The following is a 26927-nucleotide window of genomic DNA, read 5'->3' as shown; positions in this document are numbered from 1 at the left end:
GGCAACGAGAAGACCAACAGACACAAAGGTAAGTTCAATACTTCCATATACAATGGTTTTCTGGAGAAAGAGAGGAAGAGCGAAAGAGGGAGGGGAAAAGTGAGAGAGGGGAAGAGAGAAAAAATATTTTCAACAAATAGAAAAAAGCACTGAAAGCCCATGAGTCAAGCCACGGCCAAAACCATGTTCTATCTTAAGTAGGTTCTCTTCCCCCTCCCCTTCCCTCCCCTCCCCTCCTCTCTTCTTTTTCTTTTTCTTTCTTTCTTTCTTCCTCTCTCTTTTCTTTCTTTCTTTCTTTCTCTTTCTCTCTCTCTCTTCCTTCCTTCCTTCCTTCCTTCCTTCTTTCCTTTCCCTTCCCTTCCCTTCAATTCCCTTCCCTTCCCCTCCCCTCCCTTCCCTTCCCTTCCCCTCCCCTCCCTTCCCTTCCCTTCCCTTCCCTTCCCTTCCCTTCCCTTCCCTTCCCTTCCCTCCCCTTCCCTCTCCTCCCCTCCCCTTCCCTTCCTCCCTTGAGCACTTTTAATCCTCCCCAGACTGGGTTTCATCTTCGGACCCTTTGTCTCCAGACTTCTCAGGTGGGGGGCTTGCTGATGCCTTCTTCTCTGGAGGGCTTTCGGGTTCCTCATCTTCTTCTTTGGGAGGAGCCTTTTCCTTTGACACCTTGGAAGCTGTGGGATGACCCACTTTCCCTTTGCCTTTCACTGGACTTGGCCTCACTGTAGCCTTTAGCCTGGGCTTGGGCATTTTCTTTTCTTTTCTCTCAGGTTTGGACTTTCGAACCATCTTTTTGTTTTTCTTTTTTTGAACTGCCATAGTCACTATCATAATCATCTTCCATTAGGAAATCTTCATCACTTTCAGAATCTTTCTCCTGGAATGGTGCCTCGTCCTCTTCCACTTGCTCCTCCTCACTACCCGCATCTTCCACAAGCATCTCTCTCTGTTTGGAAGCTGCTTTAGATGCTGCCTACTGCTGTTGGTGCACATTTTTATGATGATCTTTTTCATCTTCTCTGTTGAATGAGAATCATCCTTCTTGGTCTTTATATCTTTTTTTTCTGAGTCCTCACTGTCTTTCTGTGAATTCTTTCCAGACTGTCTCTTATTTTAGCTTCTTGAGGAGACGATTGGATTTTCTTAGTGGGAGGACCTGAATCTCTTCCATAATCTTCTGCATCATCGGACTCCTGAAACTGAATAATCAACAACCTTCCTATTTCTGACAGGCCGAGACATGTTTGCTGTCGAAACAGGACCAAGTTGAGAAGACAAAGACCAAGAGGCCCTTACTCCGTGTGCTTGGCGCCCCACCCACCCTGAACTTCTGTGATGGGGCCACTGTCGCTGAACCCCAAACCCCGAGCTGCTGTCTTCTCAAACTCTGCCACTCCTTGGTTCTGGGCCCCTGGATCAGAAGAGCCCCCCACTCCCCATGTCTTCAACATGGATCGTCATTTTCTATTTTAAAAAAAATATAGCCATCGTAGTAGCTGTGTAGTGGTGTCTTTTTCATTTGTTTGTTTGGTTGCACTACTGGGGTTGAACCCAGGGTCTTCAACTGAGCTATGCTACCCCTTCATATTTCTTTAATTTTGAGACAGGGTCTCATAAAGTCATTAAGTTGCCCAGGCTGGGAGTGAACTTGCAATCCTCCTGCCTCAGCCCCTCAGAGTGCTGGTATAAAGGACATGTGGCTTCCCTCTAGTTTTGATTCTCCCCTAATGACTAAAGATATTGAACATCTTTTCAGGCGTTCATTAGCCATTTGTATGTCTTCTTGAGGGAAATGTCTGTTAAAGTCCTGGCCATTTTAAAATTGGGTTATCTTTTTGTTATTAAATTTTAGGAATTCTTCATGTTATTTTAGACATTAAATTCTTATAGACATATGATTTGAAAACATGTTTTCCCACTGTGTAGGTTGTTTTTTCGCTTTCTCTTATTTTTAGTGTTTCCAATCATAAAAAGGGGGCAATAAACCTGTGCCATGAAGAGCAAATGAAACAAAGGCATGAAAATTCCTTATAAATCAGAAGCAATGGGGGGTAGTTCAGAGGCCTGGTGCAGTGGTGGGGTCCGCCCACCTCAGTTTTAATCCAGGCTCTTCTACTTACCAGGGACTAACTTCGTGTAAGTTTCTTAACCTCTCTGAGCTTCAGTCTCCTTATACATAAAATGAAGACAGTAATAGTCCCTACCTCAAAAGAAGTCTACAAATACTAAACAGGCATATAAGTCCCTGCAGTGTAAGCACTCCAGAAATGTTAACTGTAATTATTTCTAATATCCATAATAATGAAAAATTACCAAGTTGTATGCCAGAACCACGGACAGGAAGTCAGAAGATCTTACCTGAGCTAACTCACTGTTAGTCCCCTCACAGAGCTGTGTACAGCCGGCTGACTCACGTTTCACTTGCAGTCATGCCTTACGCATGAGCCACAGCTTCCTCCAAGACATGTAGCTCTTGGCTGTGCATGTTTATAGACACACACAGAACCACGGATGTGGGCCACCAATACTACTGGGCCTAAATCTCTCCTAACAAACACAGAACTTACCAATTTAATACACTGTTATGGAAATGCAACACTTTCATTTACCAGTAAAGTGGGTTGAGGCAATGCTTAAAATAGGTTGCATTTGGTGAACATCAAGCGTAAATGTTTTCTCTTTTATGGGCACTTTTGGAAATAGAAGTGGAAACTGAAACTCTTCTTAAGAACTTGCTTCCTAATTATTACTTCTTTGCTGAGTGTGGTGGTGTACTCTGTGATCCCAGCACTTGGGAGGCTGAGGTAGGAGGATCGATCGTTAGGAGTTTGAGGTCACCCTGGGCTACATAATGAACTAAAGGTCAGGCTGAACAACACAGTGCAACACTGTCTCAAACAAAGCAAAGCAAAGCAAAGCAAAGCAAAGCAAAGCAAAGCAAAGCAAAGCAAAGCAAAGCAAAGCAAACCCCCTGATTATTTCTTCTTCTTAGTGGTACCATGAATTGAATGCAGGGCCTCAAGCATGCTAGGCAAGCACTCTGCCACAGAGCTATATCCCCAGTCTTTTTAAAATTCTGAGACAGGTTATCACTACTTTGCCCAGGTTGGCCTCAAACTTGTGATCCTCCTGTCTCAGCCTCCTGAGTAGCTGGGACCACACCAGGCTTCTTATTATTATAAAGGCAGATATCACGTAGCATACATACCATACCACAAATATGTGCGGGCAGAGATGTGTCACCGTAAGGTTCAGTTGTCTCTGACTCTCATCAACTACTCTACAGGTAGGTACACAGGACCAGGAAACGCTAGTTTTGTGTAGGTCTCGTATATTATACAAGACGTATGCTCAAGCCAATCATGTTAATGACAAAGAGCAAAGAAGGGACAAGAACTAACCCTATTTGGAATGCTGAACCATTACATATTAGGCACAGCATTCTCAGGTGTCCATGACAATCAGTTGTAGCTGGTACCCGAGGCCAAGGGCATTGCTAACACCCTACAGTTCGCTGAGATCAAGGTGGCTTTCCTGATTAGCATGAACTGGAACATCCCAAAGCAGACCCTCAGTACCTTTTCTGGAGATTCACACAATATATTTTCTGGCTTCAGATCTCGGTGAGCAATGCCTGAAATGACAAACAGCAAAGAAGTGGTTAACATGTGCACATAATTATCAAACATTCCACACACAATTAATTTTTTCCAAATGCTGTTGTTCGCAGATTAATTCCCAATTATGGTACATTAAAAAACCAACGAGCTGCAGGAGGCAGAAGTAACCAGAGACACAAACCAAAGCACAGTTGATTTTGCAAGTTCTTTTGAAGCAGAAGCTTTAGAAGTCTGGCAGGGATAAGAAGGCCTAAATGAATCCCAGCCAGCCTACCTTTCAGCACTGCAGTGACAACCAAGAATTCTTATTATGTAGCCTAATACAAAGCAGAACAGAGCTCTGCAAGCGGCAATACTTGGAACAGCAATGCAGAAATAATTAGAGCCCCGTTTAAGAGCATCTCGGGGGGCTGAGACTGCTCTACCTCATTTCTTCGTGTGTAGCTGATTAGAAAAGAAAGATTCCTTCAGTGGGACTCCCTCAAATTTCTCCATGCCTGCCTGCCTTGCTTCTCACCTCCTCTGCAAGGACAGCCCTGGCCTGAGGGTGCTGTTCTTCAGAGAGGACACTTCTGTTTTGGCCAGGCCTCCTGCAGAGGACAGCAACAGCAGCGCACCCTATGAAGAGTTCAAAACTGCTGACCTGGTGAAGCAGGAGTCTGAGGGAAACCTATCTTATTATTTGTTTTTTTTTTTTTTTTGTTTTGTTTTTTTTGTGGTGCTGGTGACTAAACGCAGAGCCTCATCCCTGCTAGCAAGCACTCTGCCATTGAGCTATACTCCGGATCTTTGAAAAATTTATTTTGAGACAATGTCTTGCTAAGTTGCCCATATTACCCTCAACTTGTATCCCTCCTGAGTAGCTAGGGTTATAGGCATGGGCCATAGTACTAGGTGAAAGCCATTTTAACCAAAAGAAAGGGACAAAACACAAACAGGGCCATGGTGCTCCAGAGAAGGACACAGAAACTAACTTCCCTTCTTTTCTTTTCTCCTCTTTTCTTCTCTTTTCTTTTCTTTTCTTTTCTTTTCTTTTCTTTTCTTTTCTTTTCTTTTCTTTTCTTTTCCTGTCCCTTCCCACCATCCATCCATGGCATGCACAAAACAGAGACAGGTCTGGTAGCTTGAGCAAGAGTCTACTTCAAAGGCTGGAAAGCAGCAGAGGATTCTTGCGGGTAATGAGGAGGCAGGATCTGCCCTAAACTCACTGGATGATCAACCTCTTAGGCAGCCCTCTGATTCCCTACTGGAATGCACAGGCCTGGCCCACCTGAGGCTCTTTCCTAGCAAAGGAGAAGCTGAGCTCCGGCAAGCTAAGTAACTTCATCAGTCACCTAATTGAATGAGAACCCAGAGCAACCCAGCCCAGCCTGCACAAATTGAGTCGGGCTACTGCTCACCACACTAAAAGTGAAGAATATTTTCCATTACGGCAAGTGCTCCCACAGAAGGATCACAAGCTGCACACGGAGCCTGACTCTCTGAATAGGCGCCCATGGCCCACTCGTCCTTCAGGCCGAGAACTCGGAGAGCCAGGCTGTAATAATGAACCTGCCTGTGTGAGCGCACCAGCCATCGAGCCGCCCCGGTTCATTTCCCAGAGGTTAAGCCACAGTGTGTCCAGTATTTAAAAGTATGGAACTTGTTTCAGGGCTGGCCCATTCTCACCCAATTCATCTTCCCAGCATGAAGTTATTTAGAAAACAACCAAGTTCGACTGGAAATCGTTTTTCATCCCCTCAACTCCTAGTCACATGGGCAGCTGGCCAGCTAGATGTGAACAAGCACTTCAGAACTCCTAAGACCACCTGCCTCCATTCCCTTTAGTGGAGTCCTGTAAATAAATAAATAAATAAAACCACCTCTACCCCTCCTCCAAGGTACGGCTCTTGTAAAAAGCGTGACCCAGTTTTGCAATCTACAGCGGCAGCTTGGGGAGCAGTTGTAAATCTTTGTCAGGCAGGTGTTACCTACATGCATCCCAGCTTTCAGAAACAGAACCGCTGCTATTCATCAAGCTGCGGAAAGTCAGACACCCCCTGCCAGGAATTTCCATCCCAGGTGCAAGTCAGGGCCCCAGCATGGACAGTGGCAGTTTGCAGACCTCTTTCAGCCACTGGAGGAGCCTAGGTGCAGTCTGTGCCCTCCCACACACCAGGCACACCAGCCACACTGTGTTAGGGCACCTTGTGGGGTGTGCTCGCATCACGCCTGCAGTTGGGCCTGAGCTCAACCAGGGTGGCTGGTCAGCAGCCACAGGCTTGAAGGAGCACAGCCAGGTCACAGATTCTTTGCTCCACCTCCACCAGGCAGGATGCTTTCCTCCAAGGAATTAATATTAGGAATAAAAATGCCATCTGCTTGGTGGAGGAAATAACATTTCATGAGGAACTAATATGTGCCAGGAACTATGCTCTACCTATCATATATACATATATGTATATGCATTCATATATGCACAGATATATGTATACATATGTCTATTTAGTTTTCATAGGAAGATGTGCAAAACTACATAAATAAATTCATACAACTCAAAGGCCTAGAACAGTACCTGGCACAGAACAACTGCACGAACTACTACAGACAATGTTACAGTCGCTCCTAATCTTCACCATAACTCTGTGGGTAGCTGTTATTACTGAAAGGGCACAGGTGGAAGGGTGAAGCCGGAACTCATTGTTTCTGAGGTACTGCTATTGAGGAATTTAAAAAACACGTGATGGTCCAACAGATTTATGGAAAGGTTCAAACAATTTGCAGAAAGACTTGCCTCACTACAAACGTTCTTCAATTATTAGTCTTAGGAAAGGGACTGTAAGCAAAGTGTAACTCAGAAAATAGTAACCTGCTACTGTGACATTCAACAGATACCTCAAACTTTCAAACGAATAGAAAAATGCAGTTTTCATTTACTGTGAACAAGATACATAAGATTACATATATATTACACCAATTTAAAAAAACTAAAAGGAACGACATTAAAATATTTACATGAAACCCAGGTGTGGTGGCACACGCCTGTAATCTCAGCACCCAAGAGGCTGAGCCAGGAGGACTGCTGTGAGTTCAAGGACAGCCTGCACTACAAAGCGAGCTGAAGGCCAGCCTGAACTGCATAGTAAAACACTGTCGCAAAAAGACAAATAAAATATTTACACAAGAATGGTTGCATCATGCATGATTTTTATATTTTTCATTAGGAAAAGGGCGTGATCCACATATACAGGCACATACACACTTACCCTGTTTAATACGCAATTCCTTCTTTTTCCTCACACTTTCTCCTGTGTCCCAGTGCTACTTAAGAGTGCCACTATCTCTCCACCATCCGTAACAGAAGCGTAGGAGCTGTGCTGGACTGTCCCTGACTCTTCCAGTGTGAGCTTATTTGAATCTCAAGCTGTTTGCTAGCTGTGCCATCTCCTGAGCAGGTCCCCTGCAGGCCCGCCCCCTTCCGTGGTACCCAGACGCTGGCCAGCCTGACCGGCCCACCCAGGGTTGGCTCAGCTCACCTTTGGTATGCAGGAAGTCAAGAGCAGCAGCAACATCTCGCACCACTCGGCTGGCTTCTCGTTCATTGAAGTGCTTCTGCCTCTGGATGTGGGCTAGGATGGAGCCTGAGGAGCACAGGGGACAAAGGAGGATCACCGCTGCAGGCTCTAGTAAGCACTGCTTCTTAGAGGCCGAGTTTTCACAAGTCTGAGGTGGGGGCATAGGCTGACTCAGTGCTAAATGTCAGCCCCAAGTGTGCTGCCTGGCACAGAGGAGGAGCCGGCATCTGTCTGCTGAATAAACTTAGACTGCTACCTTCTGTGCCCGTCCACGAGGAGCTCACAACTGGCAGAGAACAAGTATCTATTGGGCAAAAAAATTAGTGCTACTAGGAATTATTTGGCTTCTGAAATCAAAAGGAACTAGAAGTCAACACACATGGGGCTGAGAGGACTGAGACATTTGCTCCTCTGCAAAAAGGAGCTTAGATCCAAGCAAAAGCCCAAGCCTTCCAATGGAAACGCAGTATCCTCTGTAGAGGAAAAAAGGGGGAAGCTGCTTTACCTCCTGAAGTTTCCCATATGTTGTTATTATTTTGTTGGGAACAGCTAACATTTATTGATTAGTTTACTATGTGCCAGGCAATATGCAGTGCTCTTTATTTATTTATTTATTTTTTAGTTTTTTGGTTTTTCTCCGGTACCAGGAACCGAACTCACGACCTTGCGCTTGCCAGGCAGGCGCTTTGCCGCTGAGCTAAATCCCCAGCCCCTATGCAGTGCTCTTTAAATAAATTATCTCATTCTCACAAAGGTACAAAATGGGCAGCATAGTTATCTTTATTTTATAAGTGGGGAACCTCATGCCAAAAATGGTTAAGGAACTTGCCCCAGACATTACACCATTAAGTTGTGGAGTCAAGATTCTTAGGTGTAATACATCTGGCCCTAACACCTGTGCAGACTTCTCAACTGAACTTGTGTCCCATCTGTTGGAGGGACGGACTGTTCTGAGTCACACACTCCCTCTTTACCCCTTGGGTCTGGCTTTAGTGGAGCTACACTCTAGTTATGGCTACAGAGGACTCAGCTGCTTGTAGCACTGCAGACATGGAATTTTGAGTCCTGGTGTGCAGCGGCAGGGTGGGGTCAGACACACACATGAGCATACAGCTTGGCTTACTGGGGCTTGTATTGATTACTGAAAGCCAGAATTTCTGGGCTGAAGGTATCAGTTCTGTTTCCTAAAAGTGGGCCGTGCTTGCTATTTTTGTGTATTTATTTATTTTTGGTACGGAGAGGGAATGAGAGAAGGCAGGGAAGAACTACTAAAGATCTTCACCTGATTAAACAAAAGATCCCAGCATGGTAGGGCACATTTTCAGAAAACCATCTCCTGGTTCTCTTCTAGCTTGCCCTGCTACAGGGGACCTCTTGTTTCTCAATTTGTTAAAAGGGAAGGCAGAGAATAATATATGGACTTTAAAGGCAGCCCCCAACTTGCAGCTGTTTTAATAATATTAACAGCCAGTACTGAGCACTTAGTGCTTACCAGACATGCAGCTAAGCATTTCATAGCTAACTAATTTAATCTTCATAGCAACCTCATGAAGTAGGTGCCATCAGTGTCCGTACCCTACAGATGAAGATGCTGTTTGGAAAAGGGAGAGACTTGCTGAAGGTCACAAGGCTGGTAAGCAATGGAGCCAGACTAAAGCTTCGCCTTGCTGGTCTCCAAAGCCCCCTCTCTTGACCTCCAATGCCCTGCATGCCCCTCCACTCAGCTCTGTGCATCCCTGTACCCCGTAACCTTCACCTTACAAGTGGGTCCTAGGGTTGGGTGAAGGTTGGGGAGTGAAGAGTGCCTCTGTCTCCTTTACTATGTCTGAAGAATGACCTGGACACACGTCCCGGTGATATCTGTGTGGGTGACAGCTGTGTGGCAGCGGGCAAGTGGGCATCCTCCCACTGGAAGGAAGGATGGCGCACTCTTGCCCTCCCCACTATCCTGGGTCTGTCCCAAACAATGGGGTCCTCTTCTCCTCTGCTTAGCCTTTCTGAACTTAACAATGTAAGCCAGAGCTTCCAGTCTATAATTAATTTAAATAGTGACTGTGTTATAACAGGGATTGATAAATTGATCACTAAATGTATCTATATACGACTCATATTATAATGAAAAAGCATTTATAGAATGCCGTACAGGTGATATTCTAAGCTCTGTGAAATGCTAATTATCATCCTTCCCTCCGGCCTCCCTTCTCCCAAATCAAGGGCAGTTTTTAAGTCCTTCATCCTTTTTATTAGCTTGACTTATTTTAGAAGTCTCTGGGATTCATGATGGATGATCGTCACCCTGGGTCTTAATCCGAAATCCAAACACATACTCAACAGGAAGTACCTCCTTGCAATTTCTCAAAGACCAAGTAAAACCTTGTGTCATCTTCAAAGAACTCAATCAGCTCCAAAATGTTCCTTAATTGGGGAAAAACAGGAAGAGAGGAAAGGGGGGATAGTATTATATATTAAAATCTATTTATAAATATACAAATAAAAAATATACAACACCCTGTAGTGGGGCAGAAATCAACTTGAAATCAAAATGCTTATTAAAGACCCATGTTTGAGAAGCAGCCAATGGTGTTAGCAAGATTCAGGTCACCTTATCTTTCCATAATGTTTAGTCTCTGGTGTTTTCACCAAGTCTGTGCTGTCAAACCCCAACCCTAAAACCCACTAGGTAGAGTTATAAAAAAGTCCCGGTCACATTAAACTGAATAAAATCTGCAGCCGACTGGAAGCAATTGCGGCTAATAACACTGAATAGTAGGTGTGTGTCCTGGAGGCAAGCAGCAAATAATTACTTGCCCTCCCTCTTGCCCATAAATCACGGGGCAGTATTTACATTGCCTGGAGAAAATGGAAACATCTGTCAAATAGACTTGGGGCCTAACGTGGGCACCGCTAGACCCTAACTGCTAAGCGCTGCTTAATGAAACGGCCGCGTTCCTGGCCACTGTAGCACTTGTGGCCTTCCCCGGTGAGCACTCTCTGTCTGCCCGAGTATTGCCGTGCTCTGCCAACAAGGTCGTCTTGTAACTCAGTAGGGAAGCCACCAGCCTGGATATTGGAGGTGTTGGGATTTTTTTTTTTTTCTTTGAAAGAATGAAATAAACCAAGTAGAGTCTCTAATGCTGAACTAAGAAGCTGCAGGGCTGAAAATAAAAATCTGTCCCTCATAAAAAAATGCTGGTCACTTTGGGAGACACTAGACTTTTACTAGTGTGAAGGCGTCCAAATAAGATGGCCAAAATGGCCTAATTTGAAAGAAGATTGTAGAGGCAGCGCCTGGAGTTAAATCAACAGCAGCCCCCTTCCTCCAAGCTTAATGACAAAGCCATCAATACCAGGCTACTGGCTCCCTGCTGACCCTGCCATGAAGGGAGAGAGATGGGGAAGCAAGTCTTGGGGGTGACCCTGATTTAAAGCCACTGTGGGAGTGCCACTCGTTTGGAGCAACCTTAGTGGGGGCTGAGGTTACTGTGGCCCAGTCATCAAGCAAGGAGCATCGGACCTCCTCCAGGACCCGAGTGGGACCTGTGCATATGGAAGTGTGCTACGAGCAGCACACAGCAGCGAATATCCTTAACACTTCTTGCACTCATCTTGGTACTAAAGCAGCTCTAAAGACCTCTACCGGGCAACACGCAGCTGGCCAGGCTTCCACAGGCAGTGGAAAGAAATGAAACCTCAGTTTTCCCCAGCCACTGATTCCTATTACTCCTCTAACTTGCTGGACTGCTGATATTTACAGTGCTTCAGCTAAAGAGAAGATGGCTTCTTGGGGTTATTGCTGCTTTTACTCCCTTGCTTCTTCTCTCTTTCCCTCTCTTGCTGACAGAGGGAAGGAGTTACTCGCAGTTGTGGGGAAGGAGCGAGGGCCAAGTGCTGGGGGCAGGGGATGGTAAGAAGTCATTCCGCAGCCACACATCCCCCAGACAAGCATCGAGTCACCCGCACACACTCACTTGTTTCCTTGACACTGATAAAGCGTCTCCACCTCTCGGAATACCCGACTCCGACTGTGCCCTGCTTGTTTTTCTATGATCTGTGGGAAGAATAAAGTGTCATGTACATCACCTTATGAAAAACAGTCCCTCGGCAGGAGCCCCCTGGGAGAAGACAAGGCAAACACAGTCCAAATCTAGTTCCCAGCAGGAGTTCGGGGTGGGCCATGGTGACACAGGCACTGTGGCTCTTTCAGCGAAGCAGTAGCTTGGCCCAAGAGCTTCCAGTCTGGCTGTGCCCCTGGCCACACATGGCATCAAGGCGGCCTAGGTGGCTGCTGCCTCCAGCTGCCCTGGGGAGACTGAGGCAGCCAGAGAGACAAAGAACTAGCTTTGCTCAGCTCCTCCTGAAGGGTAGCTATTCCTGCCCTATAGGTAAGAAGCGAAGGCTCCACAGAAGGGTCTTCTGGAGCTGGAGGAAGGATAAAGGTGAGGGAGGACGCGGGAGGAACCAAAGTCTCCAGACCAAGCTCAGATGCCACTCTGCAGATCCCAGGCAGAAGTGCTTGCTCTTCTGAGAACTCACTCTTTGGCTGGCCTGTGTTAATTAATTTATATATTTAATCTCAGTTAACCTTTACAACAGTGTCCAAAGATAGGAAAGTATAAAACAGTCTGCCCACAGCCCAGGGCTGACCTCAAAGCCCTCACTATCCCATATCTGCACCTGCCTAGACAGCTTCTCCCAGCACCTAGAAGCTTTTCTCCTGTGAAACTGGGTTGCTCCTTCCACACCTCTGCCTGAGGTCCTTAGCAAATGCATAAGCCCACAGTGAAGCAGGTGGTTTTTTAGGAGGCCGGCTGACTCTGGAAAGCTCTGTGGACCCATCCTGAACCCCAGACCATTCCTAACAGAGCCTATGGACAAGTTTTCTGAGACCTGAACTTGGCCCTGGCCCTACGTCAGATGATGACGTCCCACACCTCCCTTCCGATAATGCTGGCTCCACACCTCAGAAGTCTCCAATACACTGCAGCACATCTTGAACTGCAACTTGTTAAATAAGCCCACATCTATCAGCAAAGCACCCTGGGTCCATTTTCCGACAACAGGCAATGGGGTCCAGTGCTGGGGAACTATGAACTGTTCAGCCTCATACACCAAGCAGCTCGGGTCAAAGTGAGGGAGAAATTTCTAGCAGGCAGGCCTTCCAGCAAGAGCACTGTTTTTCTCTGAGGAGGTAACAGGCTCTGGCCACTGGAGGTGGGGAATAGAACATGGACAACTATTTGGGGAGTACTAGAGACAATGTGGATCAGGTTATCTGGACATCCCATTCTGACCCTGAGGTCCATCAGCAGGACACCAAACGGAAACAGGTTAATAAATCAAGTCTTGTGGAGCCATGCTGGAGAAGCAGCCCATCACTAGCGAGCTTTCAGAGAGGAGAGGTGACACAAGGCACAGGCAGTGCTGAAACCAAGGCTCTGCCAAACCAAGGGAACAGGGAACAAGGGCCAGGCTGTCCTCCTGTGACCCAACCTGGGAGAAACAGATCTGTCAATCAATGTACTGAGCCTTTGATAATCAATTTACATTTGTGGTTTTTCCCACGGTAGGCATATTTTTAAAGAAATTACTTATAATCTATACCAATCTTTCTAAAAGGAATGGAGGCAGCTCTCTTGGTATCATGTTCTTCTTCCTGGGGCAGAGGAAGGTGGAGAAAAGAGAAGATGTCTCTTTCAGAGCCAGTCCCGCGGACCAGGAAGCAGCCTATCAGGAGCCAGGTATTGTCCTAAGCCCTTTACACATAGTAACTTACGTCTCACCACAATTATACACAGGCTCTATTATTACAACTGTTTCACAGATGAGGAAACTGAAGGACAGGGCAGCTGAGAAACCTGCCCGATTAAAAGACCAAGATTTGAATCCAGTGACTACATCTTTAGAGCCCAGGTTCTCCCTGAGCCACCATCCTACAGAATGTAAAATAGATTTGGCTCAGGACAAGCTGGAAGGGACTATTTGTACAGTAATGCCTGACCATCCAGGAGAGACACTCACTTTGACAGCATACTCTCTGCCAGTCTGCAGGCTCACAGCACCTTGAACTTTGGCATAGGCTCCCTCTCCCAGCAACTCAGAGGTCAGCTTGTACATATCTAGAGGTGAAACGGATGAGAGGAATAACGAGATGAGTCAGCCTGCTGCGAGCTCGGATGGGAAGAAGAGCTCCTGTTGCTCAGCCTCCCCAGTCTGACCACCCAGAGAGACCATGACGACTGCAGCACTCAGTGACGCGGAAGACACGGAGTTTCCCCAGCCATGGCAAGTCTCAGTCTCTCAACAAGAAGGCCAGATGGAAGGCATCCTGTTCTTCATTTCGAGATGAGGTCAGAGAAATGATTTCAATTCAGTACCCCTTTCCTGAGTACCTACTATGTGCCTGACAGCATAACAGGCACATTGTGAGGAATAAAATACAGTCCCTTCCCTCTAAGGTTCTTACTTCAGTGGGCAGACAGACAGATAACCTACTGGCCCCAGAATAAACCAGGAACTGCTAAGTGCCATCAGAGATCACAGAGGGATAAGACAGTTTTTTAAAAAGGCATAGGCAGGGGAAGGGGAAATATGGCGAATCCAGGGATCCTCATAGAAGGGGTCAAAGCTGAATGAACGTCATTCATTAATGTACTCATTTCCTGAGCAGCTACAATGTGCCAAGCTCTGTGCTGAGCATAGGTGTTGCAAAGGGGAATAAAGCACCGTTGCATTTTATACTACGTACAAGGGAAGTCATGGGGGTTTCTAAGAAGTTTCTGGAAGCTACACACAGGAAATCAGATACAGAAGTAGGATGTAAATGATGCTTTGAGGTTTTAGGTAGTGAGTCAGAGCGGCTGTAACACAGCAGTAGGCCTGGAGTGAAAGAACGCTGGGATGACCTGCCAAGCTCACAGAGAGCACAAGCTGCCCTCGTCTCCCTCGGCCTTCACGCCTCAGCCTTTCCTCTTGAGGCAGCTTAGTCTTAAACCCTTAGACTGAGCAGAAGGCTGAACTGTGCCGGAGATCTTGTTACTCTGTCACGAGGAGCCGGTGATTGCGTAAGCTATCCTTAAACAACAGGAAGTACTCTCCTGGGTTCACCGAGAGTGCGCAAGACTTGTAGATTTGTGAACTGTTCTATAACCTTGGGGAATTTTGTCTCCTCCAACCCCTACCCCTACCCCACCCTCCACACATACAGTTCTCTACTTCTGAGTTAAGGACAGGCAAACAAGTGGACCCTTGCCCTAAGTACTTTCTCGGTTTTGCCATGGTTGGTCTTGAAGCTACGTGAACAGAGGGCACCCCGTTGTTTGTATTTGGAATGACATGTTTCTCTCCCGGTACACACTTCCACGCTATCCTTTACACTTGTCAGGATGTGTGACGGTTGGAATCCAATATCCCTGACTCATAAAGTGCCTGTTGTCAGAACCACTGGTGTGCCTGCCAGGTCGGGCTGAGGGCTCCTGAGGGGAAGCTACTTCAGGTCTCACAATGAAAGAAAAAAACAGGTGAAGGGGACCCGCTACTCTTAGAAGTGCCTACTGATCCTTTTGGTCCTCAGCGGAGGTGTTCAGTGATTCACTTCACCCCATCGTGCGCCCAGTGATAACTACCTGAGCACCGAGCTGCAGGCCACACACACCCTTTCAAAGGGAGTCAGACACACACGCAGCACAAGGAGCTTTGATCTCTAGGAGTCGAATCCTCCCCTTAGCTAGGACTACAGTGTCATTGCAGCCTCGGCCTTTGGCATTTCTCGCTTCCTCTTATGTGTTGTTCTCCTCTCAGTAGCCCTTCCAGGAACTGCTGGGGTAAGGATCACATCTGACAAGGTGCCAGGACGCACAAGGCAATCCAGGTACAGCTCTGACAGACTGGTCTTCCTGCCCACTGAGGGTGCTTAACTGTCCGGGGGAGGCCATTGTGCTGTCCAAGAGCTTTGTCAACCCCCTGCCGCCCTACCACTCCTGTGTTAACTTGCCCACCGCTGAGATGCAGCATCCCGTCACCTGCACCCACAGGCACCGCTGCCTGGAGAGCCATGGGCCCACATCTATGAGGGCTGTGGGAGCAACAAACCTTCAAACCTTCCTGGCAAGGAGTCAGTGGCCCGGGCCTTCCGCTTCTTCTTCCTCCGCTTGTTGCCGTCTGCGATGCGAAGGGGCTCACTGCTGCCCATCTCTGGGAGACAAGAGGAGATACGAGAGAAACAGCAGTGTACTGACTAAGCTGTAAGTTTACCCAGAAGGAGAAAAGTGGGAGGGGGGCGGTGCCCAGCAGCTTTACACTGATGGTTTTTAAATATCTGTGAGGACTATTGATTTGTTTTGACCCAGGAGGCAAAACTAAAGGCAAAACCATTATGGGAGATCATTAACTGTGGAAAGGAACTCAGACAGGCAAGCTAGATTAGAAGAGGATAGCAGAAGCCTGCTCTAACCAAGCTCATTAGAACATAGATTTAGATCTGCCATGGGCCAAACCATATTCCCCGAACAGCACAAGGAGTCCATGAACACAGCCCCACCTGTGATGGCCCCAAACCTCAGTGCCAGGAAGGCAGGGTCCAGGGAGCTGGGCCAGAGAGAGGGCGGCAGTGGGGCTCATACAGATGAAATCAGAGGCTCTGCGACATCCCTAAAGATGTGCGCCTCTCACTGGGCATGGTGGCACATGCCTGTAATCCCTGCACTCAGGAGGCCGAGGCAGGAGGACTGCTTAGGCTACACAGTGAGGCCCTGTCTCAAAAAAAAAGAAAGAAAGAAAAAAAATGTGGGCCCCCATGGTGCTGCCCCGGGGGTAATGAGAGGGCTGAGTATGGGGCTGAGAGTGGGCCTTGTTTCTTCATGCCTAGGAGCACAGATGCGAGTGCCTGTGGAGTCCGCAGCACTGTCTCCCTTCTCCCGCTCCTTCCTTGGAGAGGGTACAGTGAACACCTATTCGGAAGCCTGCAGCAGTGACAGGCCTGTGCCAGGCTGCTGGGAGAGGTCAGTGAGTGCATGTTATTGTCTCTCCTTGGCAGGTGCCTGGCTCCCCTGTTAAAGAGAAGCAGACAGATACGGGGTAGAATGTGCAGGAAAAGGTCAGGACAGAAGGGAGATGCAGGAGACCAAAACAGGGAAAGAGAAAAGGACGAACCATGAGCCAGTGCCCAATCACAGTTCTGTTTCTAGGCCACTCTAGTAGGGGCCTTCCCCTGTTAAAGATAAATTACTTATAGAACATGTCATGCCCCTGATCCAGAGTGGAGCCTTAATACTCTTTGCCTGCAGTTAGAAATAATAAGATTTCTCCGAAGTCTCTGGGTCTAAATCCCCACCAGGGTGATTAAACCTCTACATCCTTCTAAAATAGAGGCACTCGAGTGCTGATGGGGCACACGGTATGAGAGACTTTTAGATCAGCCTTCAATAAACACAGGCTCTGGGTTGCTGGACTTTTTTTTTTCTTTTCTGAGAAATTGTAAAATAGAAGCTGGCTCTCTGCCCACTGAGGGGAAAGACCCACTCCTTTCTCAAAGGATCCAGCTGAACATGAGCAGAAAAATGGCAATTCGGCCCAGAAAGTTGATTAGTGCTGAGGCCAGTCTCCTCGCTGTCCTCAGGGTGAGCACACAGCAGCCAGGAGGAGTAGGAGGAAGCACACAGAATGCACCTTCAACACCACCAGGTAGAACACACGGTTCTGCAGCCAAGTGTCCGACAGCTCGGTTTAGGTGCATTCTTCCTTCTATTTCTGGAATCTGTGACAGCGGATATTCAGTTATACTTTAGAGTAGAGAACAGATAATCACACGGATAAAAAGAATCCACAGAGGACCTCAAAATATTATCTCATCCCACAATTTTAGGCACAAGTTACATGTGGGGACAACAATATCCTATCTTGAATTCAAAGAATTAAACCTTGGCACTGGAATGCTAACTTCAGCTAGGTGAGTCAGGAGGCAAAATGCTGTCCCTGCGCCTTTGTTGAACATAGTGAGAAACTGTACAGAAATAGAATGTAAGGTCACTCGTCTTCAGGAGCTTGAGGAGGGAACACTGGCCTTGGGGGCAATAGGTTGGGAAGGAAGGAATCCTGTCCCTTGGGCCCTAACCTTGCACGCAGTCCAGTGCCGCCCCTGTCCCAGCTATTTTCTTATCGGTGCGGCAAGCCAAGTGTGGGGCTTTGCTCCTTCTCCCTCCCAGGCTCACACTGTGATTGGGGCCTGCAGACAAGCGAAAGAAACGGCCGACAGGCAGGTGGTGCACAGGAGCAGCAGGAGAGCTGGCAGCATTGTGACTCACAGGAGCCGCTCAGCCATACTATGGCTCTAGCTACAAAACCCTGATAGCAACAATTTATACTTGCTCTTCACCACAGCAGGTCTATGGAGCCTCTTGTGCAAGCAGCATAGCTCTGGGCACCGCCAAACACTCAATATTAGATTTTATGGCTTCACACACACAAGACAGAGTACCTGGTCTATTCTGCATGGATCTCAATGGAAGAGGAGACACCAGAAGGGACAAATGGGTAAGACTGCCCTTGCAAACAGAACTTGCGAGTTTTTTTGAAACTAGAAAGGAAAAATGCAGAAAGACAGTGAGGTGAAAGAAACACGTTTAACTTCCCTGCTTTCACAGTGAGAGGTGGGAGGTGATGAGAGGTAGCACAATCTCCCCAAGGGGTTACCAGTCCCTCCTCCGGGGACAGGCCACAGGGAGTCACCTTCTGTGGTGACCCAAGGCAAGCAGGCCCTTAACTCGGTATGCCTGCAACCACTGGATAAATGCTTCCTCAGGCAGAAGTTCCCACAGTCAAGCTGTACCGTGGCCACCTGCGGCCCCTGGCACAGGAAGAGTTCTTGGCCTTCAAAACCAGTTTAAAAGTCCTTGTCTCTCTGAAACAAAGGGAACCCTACCCTTTACCCCCAATAACTGCAGAGGAGTTAGAGTTTGTGCTCAGTCTTCTGCTCCCAAACCTCCTGTGAGGAGCTCTGTTACAGTGCTGGTTTGATTTGGTGCTAAGAGCTCCCCTGTGTTCTTAAGGCCAAGACTCTGTCTCTTTGATAAGCTGTGGCATCAAATGTCAGACACAGATGAGCCTCAGAAACCATGCACTGAGATGGAAACAACATGAAATGATGCACACGGTGAGTATTAGGCGCAGTGGGTGTCACAGGGGCCCTGTAGGTCCCCAGTTACTCTGAAGGAAATGTGGGTACATCTGTGCCCCACAGAAAATGCAGCTCTTCTCATCTATGCATTTGGTTCAGGAATTCTATCCATTAATTCTCTGCCATGCTCCCTCTCCACAGGCCCTATGACCAAAGGTCCTTAACTTTCTAACCAGAAGGCTGGTTGTTGCCATGGTGTTGGAAAATGTGTCTGTTATTTTAAAGAAGTACGCATTTCTCAGTTTCCAGACAGACCCGGCTGCTCTGGAGGCTCTCAACACTCCTGCTGTCTCTAGACCTCACCTTCCTCTCGGCGGGTCTGGAGGCCCACGCTGCATTCCTGGTGGAGGTGGCGAGGAAGCACACTGCCGTAGGGAAGGCACATGGGCTTGGCGTAGGACACCAAGGTGGAAATCCGGGTCCAGATGCCACCACACAGCACCAAGGCCAAGTCACTTTTTGCCTCACAGAATCTCAGCTTCTTCTGTCTAGAGAACAGGTTTAAAAATATGCCTGCTCTGTCTATTTGTCCTGCCCACCTCACAGGCTTGCTAGAAAGACCCAACGATATACTTAATATAAATGTGCTTCAAAAAACAGGTGTACGTGGAGGTGTATATGTGTGAACACACAAGAAAGTGAAAAGTCTGGACAGAAATACACCAAACTGTCAATGCCACTACCTTTTAAAGAGCACCAATGATGTGCCAAGCACTGAGCTGGGTATAAGATGTGTGGCTAATTCTTACAGTAATCCCAAACGGTAAATACCATTCCATATTTCAGGTAAGGAAACGCACTCAGAGCATATAGCTGGTAACCTACCAAATGCCAAACACACAGTTAACAGCTTCACTGAGACTCAAACTCGATGCGGCCCTTTCAAGTCCAGGCCACCCCTAGTCTACAGTAGTGTTCTCTGTGTGACTGTATTGTCTTTTTCATATTTTTCAATGTTATATAAATTGTATACAATGGAATTATTTTCATGCTGTTATTTAAATCAAATTTTATTTTTTAATGAAATACATAATTTTTCTTTACACTAGAATTTAGAACTTAGATCTAGAATTTAGAACCTGATTATGGTTTTTAAAACTATATTTTGGGGCTGGGGATTTAGCTCAGCAGCACAGCGCCCTGCCTGGCAAGCAAGAGGTCGGGAGTTCGATTCCTGGTACCAGAACCACCCCTCCCCCAAAAAAACTAAAAACTATATTTTTCTCTGTACTGAAATTCAATATTCAATGAGGGAAAAGTATTATGGGAATGTGGTACCTTAAAGATACTAATTTTACCAAATGATCACCTTGATATTACGCTTGGCAATAAAAAGAAAAAAAAGAAGAATGTCAAGTTCCCAGATGAGGATGAAATACTAGAAAAAGACAAAGCTTTAGAAGATGAAGACAGAAAAAAAGACAAAGATCTCTCATTCAGTAAGCAGACAGGCCCTGCCTGGGCAGGCTCGGAGAGACCACACATCTGAAGAGCTACTGAATCGAGTACTCAACATCATGAGGGAAAAGAACGCAGGTATGGTTGCAGGAGAGAAAAGAAAATTTGTCATGAAACCTCCACAGGTCGTCCGAGTAGGAACCAGGAGAACTTCTTTTGTCAACTTTACGGATATCTGTAAACCATTACATTATCAGCCCAAACATCTCTTTGTGTTTTTATTGGTAGAATTGGGTACAAGTGGTTCTACAGATGGCAATAACCAACTTGTAATCAAAGGAAGATTCCAACAGAAACAGAAAATGTCTTAAGAAGATATATCAAGGAATATGTCACTTGTCACACATGCCGATCACCAGACACAATTCTGCAGAACGACATCCGGCTCTATTTTTTTTTCCCCCCAGCTCTGTATCTTACAGTGTGAAACTTGTCCTTCTCGATGCTCTGTTACCAGTATCAAAACTGGCTTCCAGGCTGTCACAGGCAAGCAAGCACAGCTCCATATACCAAAGCTAACTAATTTGTTAATCACCACTGATTTTGCGAAGTGTGTTTTGAGGAATTGGCCGGACAGGTTTACCATCAGCGTAGATATATCACTGTATTAAAAACAAGACAGAAAAGCTGCCAAGTTCTTTGGTGAGTGGTTGGTTGATCTGAAATCCTTGTTGACGCTCAAACTGTTGACATACTTATTGCCTACTTTAACGACTGTCAGAGAAATACGATGGGTAAGGAGATGCTTTTTTAAAGTCGTTCATAGACTTCTGTAAAATGCAAGATAAATTAGTTATTATAACAGTGAAAACAAGGTACTAATTTTACAATTGTGAAAAACACAAATGCTATTTTTATGTATATATTTTTAAATGATATTTTTTTGTTTTTATTTTTGAGAAGGGTCTCATTATGTAGTTCAAGTTGGCCTTGAACTCACTATGCAGCCCAGGATGGTCTCCAACTTGCAATCTTCCTGCTTCAGCCTCCCAAATGCTGGGACTATAGGAGTGTGCCATAAGCCTGGCTAAAATGCTCTTTTTAAAGAAAAGAAATACTTTATAAAAACAACTATCATGTAGGGTATAGCAGGCATACCTGTAACCCCAGCTACTTGGAAGGTCAAGCAAGGAGGAGCACAAGTTTAAAACCAACCTGGGCAACTGATGAAGACCCTGTCTCAAAATTTTAAAAAGTTTTAAAAACATAGAGCCCTTGTCTAGTGCAAGTCCCTAGGTTTAGTCCCCAGTACTCCAAAACGACAACAAAAGGCCCTGAACATTGGCGCCTGAGAGCTGTGCTCCCCACTCCTGCCAGACCCTGGCAAGATGCCTGGCTCCTTGCCGTGGCAGTAGCTGGGTAAGAGTAAGGCTGAGCTGGCTACATCATGAGGCTGCCGCGGAAATCAAATAGACTACATGTGGAAGTGCCACTAACTTATTCATTCAACGGATACCGTATCTGTTAGGCAACTACTGATCTAACTAGATAGGGAGAATGTAAGAGACACTGTCTCTGCTGTCGTGGAATTAAAATCTCCTGACATGTAAAACAATTTCAATATAGGACAAGGGTTGTGATAGAGAAGCAACAGGTGCTGTGAAATGGAAGAGAAGACCCTAACTCAGACAGGTAGAGGACAAGAAAGCTAAGCCAGCACCGAGGATAAGTGGGAGCTGCCCAGAATGGCTCTGAGGGAGAATTCCCAGTCTGAAGAGTGAGTCCCACAGAAGAGGTGGCATAGCTGGTTAGGGCCACCAGCCATCGTGTAGCTGGCTGGGACACAGAGTAGATGGGGAAGTGATGATCGATCAGATCATGGGCACTGACAACTAAGGTTTTTATTCTTAGGCATACGTTTTTCTTGTTTTCTCTGATAGCACAGGGATGCATGTTTTTGTTTCTTTGTGGAACCTGTTAGCTTTGCCTGGCAAGCCTGAGGTCATGAGTTCGATTCCCGGTACCAAAAAAAAAAAAAACCAAACAAACCTGTTAACCAACAAGTCCAACTACTGGAAACGTAGCAGGTGTTAGAATATAGATCCAAGACTCAAGCTGGCACCTGCACAGGGAGTAACCTAGAGAACTCAGAGAGATGGGGAGGGGCCGAGGAGTCCCAGGGGACCGGGGGGAACCGCAATAGCAACAGGTACCAACCACTGCTCCCCCCACAGGTGACCTCAAGGCCCACCTTCGGAAAGAGCTGTGTTATTTCTCTGCAAAGCCTGATGAGGTGCACTGTCCCTTGAGCCACCAGACGTGCATTCCAGCTGCGGTCACATCTGGAGTGTGCTACAGAAGGGGGTCTTCTGGTTAACTCAGCTCTGCAAATGGCCGCTCCCTCCACCCAACCACTCTCAAGCTCTTCCAAGGTCCCAACCTGTGTGAGCACTTGCTTCATCCACAAGGCTCTCTAGAGAAGGATCAGTGGAGATTCAAACCATGGGCTCAGCTGTCTCCTCAGGCACCCGCCATTTGAGGGGAGAGCTGAGACAACTGAAAGACTGGGGGTGGCTTGGTGGTAGAGCGCTAGCATGCACAAGGCCCCCAAACAAAAAAGGAAAACAGGAACTGAAAGAAATAGGACAGATACTCTTAGGAAGAGGCCAAGACTAAGCCACGTGACAGAGTGGAGGAGGCAATGTGCGGGGCCAGGAGACTGACCCGGAGTGGGCATGACTCTGAAGAGGCAGCGCAGGCACACGGCTCACTCCCACTAGGAGGGCTTGCGGTGCACACCCTTTGTGGGCTCACCACACTTGAGGCGGTGTTTGAGGCATGTGACACATACTACACTCTACTCACAGCCCTTGTCTCATCTTCACAACTCTAAGGGACGCACAGTTACTGCCCACAGTTTGCAGATGAAAAAACTCAGATACAAGGACAGAAAATGATTTGTCCACGTTCACGTAGCTAGCAAGTAACAGACTGGGATTTTGATCTAGACAGTCTGGCTCAGAGTTTAAGCTGTTAGCCATTACACCTACTTAAACATTAATGTTGGAAAAGGCTGGAAGGTGTAGCCAATAAAAGTCAGCCAGGAACCACTGAGAACGCTGTCGTTTACACGGCTTGGCGCACAGCTTCCCGCCTCATGTGCCGGGGACGAGATGCTCATCAGTCCTCATTGACCTCGGGCTCTGTTTACACAGGCGTGCTGGGCACTACCATGTGCTGTGATGTCAAAAGGTTGGGCAGCAGTGCTCTAGCCTCCGTAAACACAGGGGCACGGTCATCATATCCCCACTATTACACTACTCTAAAGTCTCACCTACCAGAAGTTTCCTTTTGCTCTCAGGTGTCTTTGTGTTCTGTGCTCTGTTGTCTTATGGTAGATGAACTCCAATCAAAGTCTTGGTGTCAGGTTCAAGCCTATATTCTCCTGCCGGGCCTGGTCATGGGTGGATGTGCTTTCTGATACCATCATTACACAGGAGACAAAGCAAGGGCACACTCAAGAGAAGATGGTCAAATTTAGTATACACAGATGCGAGGAGCTCTCTGGGATCAGCTCAGAAGACAGCGAGTAAGATCCCACAGGGCTGAAGGGTCCTTTCTCTGGAGTCCTGTGGACGGGAAGGCTGGCCCGCCTCACACAGACTGCAGCGGAGCCGGCAGGGAGTCCTGCTCGGGGCCAGCAGGGTGACCCACAGCAGGCTTCCAACAGGACTGGGACGGGGAGAGTCCTGCAGGCCAAAGGTCTAGATTCAGGCCCATTTTTTCCTCTGATGATTCTGGAGTCACAAGCAACCTTCAGGGCTGCACTGCATCTCCTGGTGGGAGGAATGACAAGAGGAAGGACAGAGAGGGCAGAAGGGAGTGTGTACTTATGGATCACGGTAGCACCTGGGTGAGGAACAGAGTGAAGACCGAGAAAGACAGGCTGCAGTGTGTCACCCAAGCTTATCACCATGACTCAAGCCCTACAGGACCTGTCCTCACATTTCTCCTATCCTCAACAATCAACTCACCCTTTCAACACAGCAGCTCATTCGGTTTATAATTCCAACAGTCCCTGAAGTGTTTTTCCTTGGGGGCACCACTGTGCTCCGATATGCAGCAGAAGTGCACTGCGTACCTACTGGAGATGTAGCTCGGTGATAGAGCACTTTCCCAGCATGCGTGAAGCCCTGGGTCCAAGCCTTTAGCAGCACACATGCACACACAGTGTACTCAAAGACTGAAATTCAACACAATTGGTAATTTTTACTCCTTCATCAAGGACACTCTTAAGTGAAAATGGCTTTTTAAAAAAAAATCGTAAGGGTGCAACAGTGAAGCACCCAATGGTTACTAGCACAGTGCAGTGTCACTGCCTTGAACAGTGGCTCCTCACTGTCACTTGGCACCAAAAAATACTATTTTAGTACTTCTACGAAAATCCATCAACCACTGCTCCTGGCAAGGGGGAGCTACAGCAAAACAGCTGCAAGCTGGGGGACATGAAAGGTGAGGGAGGCTGCTGCAATAGTTTGGGGGAAGGCAGGGAAGGCCTGCACCTGAGAGGGCAGCACAAGGAAGAGAAAGCCAAGATCTGCCACAGGGGGAGGGAGGCAGCTACAGAGGCAGAATTCATCTTCATAGAGCCAATGACTGGAGATGGAAGAGGAGCCGAAGGCTACACCCTCCTTCCAGGAACAGACAGTGTCTCATTCTTCTTTTTTTTTTTTGGTTTTGGTTTTTCTCCGGTACCGGGAACCGAACTCACGACCTTGCGCTTGCCAGGCAGGCGCTTTGCCGCTGAGCTAAATCCCCAGCCCTCATTCTTCTTTATCTCTACTGCCTAAAATGAAGGCAGGCAGAGGTGATCCTCGCACATATTCATACATATATGCTTTTTAAAGCTGGGCATAGTGGCATACACTTATAATCCTAGTACTGGGATTGTTGAGAGTTCAAGGCCAGCCTGGGCTACATAGTGAGACCCTGTGTCAAAAACAAAACAAAAAACACAATGCTGCCGGGTGTGGTGACGCATGCCTGCAATCCCAGCACTCAGGAGGCTGAGGCAGGAGGATCGCTGCGAGTTCAAGAACAGCCGGGGCTACAAAGTGAGTTCAAGATCAACCTGAACTGCATAGTGAGACCCTGTCTCAAAAAGACAAAACAAACAAACAAACAAAAAACTACAATACTTTTAAACTAAAACCAGGTACCATAAGAACATAGTGCCATCTGAGAAGGGGAGAACTCAGGAAGGGGAGCTGTGTTGGGGTGGGGAGCAAGAGAAGACAGTGGTGCTACCTGGAAGCTTCAGAAGTAAGCAACGTCACATAGTAGCCAGGGACCATGAAAACTCACAGACAAGGCTATAACCATCTCACCCAGCCAAATCTATGAATGACTTATACTTGGCCAGGCATGCCAAAAGCTCAGATTAAAATGGAACACAAAATGCTTCAAAATATCACTATAGGCTGGGCGTGGTGGCACATGTCTGTAATCCAAGCACTGAGGAGGATGAGGCAAGAGGATTGCCTTGAGTTCAAGGCCAGCCTGGGCTACATAGTTCGTTTAAGGCCAGACTGAATTATATAGTGAGACCTTGTCTCAAAAAAAAAAAAAAAAATGGAAAAATCATTATATATGTCATATGTAAGTTAAAAAGGAATCAGAAGAGATACATCCCAGATTATTAACAGTGGTTCCTTGGGGAGAGTAAGATTGGATCTCTGCAAGAATTTCTTTCTTTTTTTTTTTTTTTTTGGGTACTGGAGAGTGAACTGAGACCTTTGCACTAAGCTATATCCCCAGCTCTTTTTGTTTTGGAATAAGGTCTTGCAGGTTGGGCCTGAACTTCATTCTCTTCCCTTTCCCTTTAAGAATGCTGGGGTGTGTGCCACCACGCCTAACTTGAATTCCACTTTTTTATACTTCTGTTATATTGATTTACTTTTGCAATCAAAAGTAAGTAAATATGTCCGACTTAGTGCATATCTCCTTATGTCCCGTGGCCATTTTTTTCTGGAAGAAATGTGCTTCCTCCTGAGGAGGTTAGGCACCCCAGGCTGCTCAGTTGAGTTCAGCTGCCCAACCAAAAACCCAGCACTTAGGAGGCTGACGCATGAGCATCGCTGTGAGTTTGAGGCCAGCCTCGGTTACATAGTGAGTTCAAGGCCAGCCTGGACTCCATGGTGAGACCCTGTCTCAAAACAAACCAAGAAACCAACAAACCAACCAACCCACCTACCGTGAATATTACTGACAGCTTAGGTGACTGTAGGTCCACACCTTTCTCTGGAAATAGCACATACTTTCATTTTGAAGTAACCTAAAAGGCTAAGTGAAATGTACATCCAATCTTACCTATAGGTTTCTTTGAACTTGAAATTCCAAGGGAAATGATGCTGCGGTCAGGGGTTGGTGCCTTCCAGCCACAGGAAGGGTTCCACTGGCTTCTGCGCTCAGCTGCTGTTCTTCAGTTCTCCATCTGCTTCTGCTTCATCTTATGTGGCATGAAAGCCTTCAAGAAGCAGAAGTAGAAAGGACATGAAAATGCTGACTGCTCTAACAGGACCCAGAGAAGACAGAGACCCACCCGCGTCCCCAGCCCTGTGAGTTATACCAGGGAGCAGATATGCACGTGGAAGGCACACATGTCCCTAGGATTTAAAATCAGATAGGTCAGTATCTGCAAATGCTGACGCTAAGCTCTGAAGATTTAATGAGGGGCCAGGAAGATTTTTCAGATTCAGTTTCCACTGTGGGACTTCACATCCCAAAAGGCCTAACTGGGCCAGGGTGACAGTGACAGACCCCTCTGTCAATCCGAGGAGACTTGTGCAAAAGGTAAAAGCTGACGGTTCTGTGCGGCCCGCTTTTTAGAGATGGATGGGATCTGGTTCTATCTCCTAGTGGCCAGGCCTGAGTCTCACAGGCAACAGGTCACAGTGCCAGGAAGAGAAAGCAGATGCCGAGAACAGCAGGAGGCATGAGTGGAAAAGTCTTATGCCAAATGCATAAATATTGCCGGTTTCCAATGTGATGCCTTCATTTTCTGTATGTCCGCTGCTTTGTTTAATCCTGTGACTATAGCCATCAAGTGCCAAAGTTGCTTTGTCAAGTTCTTCTCTATTAAATAAATATGTACTTCCTCTTTCCCCAGGAGAAAAGCTCCAAAAATGCAGCTTA

General features: G+C 46.9%; 1 protein-coding gene and 2 pseudogenes across 9 annotated transcripts in view; 1 reads left to right on the top strand and 2 right to left on the bottom strand.

Moving 5' to 3' along the window:
- Mknk1 (MAP kinase interacting serine/threonine kinase 1) overlaps positions 1–26927 on the bottom strand; it is a 52313-nt gene that overhangs the window by 8005 nt on the left and 17381 nt on the right. For 6 of the 9 annotated variants that reach the window (XM_013521635.1, XM_005398669.2, XM_005398664.2 and 3 more), the window contains exons 2-9: positions 26103–26259; positions 17637–17735; positions 15254–15355; positions 13184–13281; positions 11134–11213; positions 9507–9580; positions 7127–7231; positions 3570–3625 (exon numbers count right to left, since the gene is read on the bottom strand). In XM_013521635.1, the coding sequence (XP_013377089.1) occupies positions 3570–3625; positions 7127–7231; positions 9507–9580; positions 11134–11213; positions 13184–13281; positions 15254–15355; positions 17637–17652 (531 nt within the window). In that variant the 5' untranslated portion in view covers positions 17653–17735; positions 26103–26259. Of the gene's footprint in view, positions 1–3569; positions 3626–7126; positions 7232–9506; positions 9581–11133; positions 11214–13183; positions 13282–15253; positions 15356–17636; positions 17736–21984; positions 22086–23071; positions 23570–26102; positions 26260–26927 lie in introns of all 9 variants that reach the window. The other 3 variants (XM_013521636.1, XM_005398668.2, XM_005398667.2) reach the window with 3 other exon arrangements.
- Positions 479–2900, bottom strand: LOC102016033 (annotated as a pseudogene).
- Positions 19576–20427, top strand: LOC102003423 (annotated as a pseudogene).

This window comes from Chinchilla lanigera, unplaced genomic scaffold (assembly GCF_000276665.1).
Source record: "Chinchilla lanigera isolate Chin_1 unplaced genomic scaffold, ChiLan1.0 scaffold00063, whole genome shotgun sequence".
Classification (NCBI taxonomy): Eukaryota; Metazoa; Chordata; class Mammalia; order Rodentia; family Chinchillidae; genus Chinchilla; species Chinchilla lanigera.
Note: the sequence above shows the minus strand (reverse complement) of the source record. Positions and strands in the feature narration are given on the sequence as shown.